The 5,790-nt window shown below is 34.3% G+C and overlaps 1 protein-coding gene across 1 annotated transcript; it reads left to right on the forward strand.

Annotated features, from left to right (window-relative positions):
* The first annotated feature begins 795 nt into the window (after positions 1 to 795).
* Positions 796 to 5,572, forward strand: LOC124823985 (lysine-specific demethylase JMJ26-like). Its single transcript, XM_047296333.2, has 12 exons — positions 796 to 894; positions 1,025 to 1,140; positions 1,565 to 1,664; positions 1,748 to 1,886; positions 2,288 to 2,351; positions 2,432 to 3,104; positions 3,555 to 3,884; positions 4,208 to 4,447; positions 4,705 to 4,777; positions 4,844 to 4,929; positions 5,090 to 5,209; positions 5,417 to 5,572. The coding sequence occupies exons 1-12, from the start codon at positions 796 to 798 to the stop codon at positions 5,546 to 5,548; spliced, it is 2,172 nt and encodes a 723-aa protein (XP_047152289.2). The 3' UTR covers positions 5,549 to 5,572.
* Positions 5,573 to 5,790: the final 218 nt, after the last annotated feature.

Genomic DNA, 5,790 nt, shown 5'->3' on the forward strand with positions numbered 1-5,790 from the left:
TAGTCGAAAAAATGAACGTTTTGAGGACTAAAACGAGGACTAAAAACAAAATTTTGAGGACTAAAACGAACGTTTTTCTAAAGAATGAGGACCAAATTGTACCTTACTTTGAAAGAGGGACGAAAACCAGAAACGGTCAATAGTTTAGGGACTAAAAACATATTTAACCCTTTAATATAAGATGTTTTAAAAACTGAAAACAGTTAAAATAATTCAAAACATACTTTTCAAAATTTTAATTAATCAATTGCTCTGGATTTTTCACCGGCAATATAAAAAAATATTATAAAAGAGAGCTTTATTAGTTAATTGATTTGATTGATAGAATATCTCAAAAGATAAAAACAAAAATAAAAAACAGATAGTTAAAAAATCTAATTTTCCATTGAAAAATATCAACAAGATCCTCGAGATTACTCCTGTTTTTCTCGTAACGTCTCTTTTTGTACACATCACAGTGGGATTTCTACAATTTCCAGGAAATCATGTTTACACTAAAATATATATCCACTGTAATGGTAAATAATTTTCCAGCCAATTAGTTGCCTAAATTTGGATTTGAAAAGTCTCCTTATTTATCATCTCTCCTATAAGATCATAATCACATCATCTGAAAAGGTATGAAAACTGCATATCATCCTTTCTATAAGATCATAATTACACCATGTCTATTCCCAGGTCTGATAGCGGAACAAAAATGCAGGCTTAGGGTTCACAGTGGGGTTTTGTTCATTTGATTTTCTTCTTCACATTGGTAAACACTTGATATCCTCCATTGCTGAGAGTCACGTTACCATGGATTCTGATACAACAACTCAACAAATGAAGGACAGGTTTCTTATAAAATACTTTCGAAGAAGGAGAAAACAGATAATAGAGGCAAAATATAGTAAGGTACAAGGTGTTTCAAACTTGCAGCAAGGTGACATTATTTATTACTCAATAAAAATATATGTATGCTCATTTGAGTTTAACTTTCCTATTTACTTTAGCTCACATTTAGTGTTCTGTATCTCTTTCTCAGTTGATTAAAGAACTATTCTTATTTTGTCATCAATGTCGGATAAAGGTTAGAGGGAAGACTGTGAGGTGCGGAAACTGTAATATGAGAAGATATTGCGTACCATGTATACGAAATTGGTATAACTTCATCTCTCTTGCATATTTATTTGTTCTTTCTGTATCAATTGTAATGTTATGATATTGGATAATCTACACGAGGTTTATCTCTTGCCTCCTACCAAGTCAGTGTTGCTGACATATTGTTTATGCTGTAAGAGATTGATTATACAGATTACTGGAAAGAATTAAAATGGAAAGCCCTTGCATGAATGACATGCCCAGTTGTTTACGCATATGTTTAATACTTTCTATGGGGAATTTCTACAAATTATATGCTCTGTTTTAATTTGCAACCATTTCTTATGTTAGGGAGAACAAGTCTTAACTGATAGAAACGATTCTGAGATCAAATCGTGGAATATTGCAATATTTGGCAGTTTTGGTTCTGAATGATGATAACTTGACCAACCGTTATTCCTTGAATTATTTTCTGTGTCATTAGGTATCCTCATTTGAAAGAGGATGGCATTTTTGAGTCATGTCCCGTGTGCCGAGGAAATTGCAACTGCGTAGCATGCTTGAGATCCGATGTACTTGTTAAAGTTACGTCTCCCCTTTCAGAATACGGTTTTCTTGAGATTTTCTTAGTTCAGCATTTAAAATGTTATCGTTTCATTTGTGGTAGGAAATGAAGAAAAAAGCAAAAACCAAAGAAGATGAGCATGTTGAATTCTCTGTGTATTTGCTGCAGACACTTCTTCCACATTTAAGATTGTTGGATGAAGAACAAATGATTGAGAATGAAACAGAAGCTAAGATACAGGGTATTTTTCGATTAGAAGTGTTGATTTAGGTTACTAATATTTGAATCAAGATTTTGATCGATGCATGCTTGTTCCTATAGATATGCTACTTTATGCTACTCACAACTAAACCATTGTTTTGAATGCCATGAAGCCAAATATCTCTTTGCAATAAATTCTGACATGATCAGGTTATTTGTTGTAAGTTAAAATCCATTTGTTATTGGTTTGCTCCCCTTTTAATGTAGTTTGTTTTGTGAATGTGTCCTGGTCTTGGATCACTTAACTTTGAGCTATTTTTATTGTATGCACTGTAGCAACGTAGCTTAAGTTTGCCTCTCATGTCATGCTCCAGTTAGAGTTTAGTACAAGTTCCATATATATTTGCATTGTATAATTTGCTATTTGGTTATGAACTAAAGGTATCTCAATCTCTGAGCTTAGAGTAAAAGATGCAGTATATTCTAAGGACGAGCGAGTATATTGGTTGGTATATTTCTCATATTTTATTGTTTATTCCCAGTTACCCTTGTATTTTTATTTGTTATCTTAAATATCTATTGCAGTGATAATTGTAAAACGTCAATATTTGATTACCACAGAAGCTGTACACTATGCACATTCGATCTTTGTCTCATCTGTTGTCGTGAGCTTCGTAGTGGGCAGCTTTTAGGTGAAGAAGTAGTAAATAAAAGGGTAAACGAAACTGAATCAAACGATGTTGCTGAACCTGTAGTTCGTGAATGGTCAAGATTTGGATGGCATGCCGAAAGTAATGGTAGAATTCCTTGTCCAAAAGTTAGTGATGAATGTAACCATGGTTTTCTAGAACTCAGAACCATGTTAGGTCAAAATTTTATTACTGATTTATTGTGTAAAGCAAATGAACTAGCACAACGACACGAACTTGGGACACTTGACAACTTCTGTACGTGTTCAAGGCTTGACAGAAAAACAGATGTTAGATATCATGGTATGAGGAAGGCTGCATCACGTGCATATTCTAGTGACAACTATTTGTACTGTCCTAGGGCTGTACAACCCCAGGATGAGGATTTAGGACATTTTCGATGGCATTGGAAAAATGGAGAGCCTGTTATTGTTAGCCATGCGATTGATAGTACTTCTGGTTTAAGCTGGGAACCATCTGTCATGTCTCGTGCATTGTGTCAGATAGCTAAGAGCACGCATCCACAACATTTGGATATGAAGGCAATTGATTGCTTAGATTTGTGCGAGGTTTGTTTACTTTTTTAATCTTAAATTTCCAGAGTGATTTTTGCTCAAAGTTCTTAAGTTCATTATTCACTCTCATGAAGTTTATGTTTAAATTCTTTAATATTGGTACTTACATTACCTGGAACAACTATGCTTCAAATGTCCAATAAAGTATAGTTTATTTTTGTAGCAAATTTATTTTAATGTTGTCAATTGCTGACTTCCATGAACTTGTCTGAGCTGAGTGTCCGAGAAATGTTTTGCAAAGTACCTAAAAATTACAATACATTGGCGTAAAATGCTTTTCAATTTTCTTGTTCTTTTCAACTTGCATTATTTTTTTTTGTAAGCAGACTAGAATAAGTCACGGATGCTTTATTTGACTGATTCTGCAATTCCTTACTGCTTTTACTTGACTTGTCTGTTCTGCTGCTTCTGATTTCTGCAGTTTTTTGTGTTGGTTAAATCCAGGTTCAAATTAAGATCGAGGAATTTTTTACTGGGTATAAAGAAGGTCGTGTGGATTGCCTTGGTCGACCTCGCATGTTGAAATTAAAAGACTGGCCATCTACTAATTTATTAGAGGAATGCTTACCTCGACATTGTGCCGAGTTCATATCTTCCTTACCATTCAAGGAATATACTGATCCATTTGGAGGTTGTTTCAACCTAGCTGCGAAATTGCCTGAAGAGTGTCTAAAACCAGACTTGGGGCCGAAGACATATATTGCCTATGGATTCCCTCATGAGCTTGGACGTGGTGATTCTGTAACTAAGCTCCATTGTGATATGTCTGATGCAGTATGTTGTATTGCCTTTTCTGCTTCTTGATCAGTTATTTTCATGGATTTATTCTAAATTGTTTGATTATTTTAGTGTGTCATTTTCCAATCGAGCTTCATGTTTGAAAGTGCATAGTTTGTTCATTATTGTATTTGATAATACATTTCATTTCTCTGTTTGGTTTGTTAAGAGCAGAATCAGCTGATTGTTGTTTCAATTCACATGATTTTTCTATTCTGTGCATTGTCTTCATCCATAGTTAATCAGGACATTTTTGTATTTGGACCTTTTGTTTTTGCCTTGCTTTTCCTGATCAAATTTTTAATATTATTGTGTGCTAGGTAAATGTGTTGACGCATATAGCTGAAGTTAAATTGGAAGCGAAGTATCTTACTGGCATTGAGAATTTGAAAGAAAAGCAGTTGGAGCAAGAGCAAAGGGAGCTACTGAGTGTTGGTAGTGATGGTTCAGATGGTGCAGTGTGGGATATTTTTCGGAGGCAGGACGTACCTAAATTGCAGGAGTATCTGAGGAAACATTTCAGAGAGTTTAGGCATATCCATTGTCGTCCTTTAAAGCAGGTAAGGTACTTGTGGATATTAGTAAAACTTTGTTCATACCAATTGTAATATTTGGAGGTTCTCACGTTCTCTCATTTTCCTGTAAGGAAATTTTCATTAAGTACATGCCATTACGGATTGAATGAAAGATGATTGTGAATAGTTAGTTTGAAGTATTTGGCAGACAATACTTGTTATACATGGACAATGCATCACTCATTAGACTTTATTTTTTCTTAATGCATCTGCCAAACGGCTCACGTTATTCGGTAACGAAGGTTATTCACCCCATCCATGACCAGACCTTCTATTTGACTGTGGAGCACAAGAGGAAGCTAAAGGAGGAGTATGGTCAGTACCACAATTTTTGGATTTCAATTCTGCTCTACAAATTTACAGTTAAGTATTTTCTTGTAGGAATTGAACCCTGGACATTTATTCAGAAGCTAGGAGAAGCTGTTTTCATTCCAGCTGGTTGTCCTCACCAAGTTAGAAATCTCAAGGTAAATTTCTTTAATCTTCGTTGTAGGTAATTTATATTTTTATTTTTTGATAGTTGATACATCGACAACATTGAGGTTTGAATTTGTGGTTTTTAAGTTTTATGGAAAGTAATATTGAAATGTTGTGTGTAAATCCATGATATATGACTTCCTTTTGCAGTCGTGTAATAAGGTTGCAATGGATTTTGTTTCTCCTGAAAGTGTTGGGGAGTGTTTTGGTTTAACCGAGGAATTTCGTACACTTCCAATAAATCATGGGTGTGCTGAGGACAAATTGGAGGTATGCCAATCTATTTGTATTTGTTTGTGTATGTTGGTTAAGTGTTTGAAGATTTGGGTATTGGAGATGGCACGAGAGGCTTCCAGAGTAGAGTTTCTTAACGGTTTTTTTAATGCTGTTTGAAGTTTCAAATGTGAAAATATAGTGTTGATCATATACAAGGTAAATTTATTTAACTTTTGTCCTTGATTACTGCATTTGAAACAGGTGAAAAAGATGACAATATATGCTATGCAAGATGTGATAAGAAAATTGGAAAGAGCGAGGTTAGTAATTGCAAACTTCATGCCCTTTGAAACGAACTGTACGATACTTGCATTTGCCGAGTATATTGTTTGATTATTTCTTGTATACTTGATTCAATTATTCAATTTACAGGTTAGCAGACAAGGGACCGGTGAAAGTGTAAATTTTAGTGATTAGTTCCATATTTTGTAAACCCAGTCTAGCTTTTGAGCTTCTGAATGCTCATGGTATTTTCGGGGGTACAGTTTTATTCATTTGTTAATTTCTTAACATTTTTTGTAATGTTCAATGAAAGAACTTGGAGGCAATTTTAATTAAAGTTTTTTCGTAAATAT

The sequence above is a fragment of the Vigna umbellata genome, chromosome 1, assembly GCF_029865625.1.
Source record: "Vigna umbellata cultivar VRB3 chromosome 1, Vumbellata_1.0, whole genome shotgun sequence".
In the NCBI taxonomy this organism is placed as follows: domain Eukaryota; kingdom Viridiplantae; phylum Streptophyta; class Magnoliopsida; order Fabales; family Fabaceae; genus Vigna; species Vigna umbellata.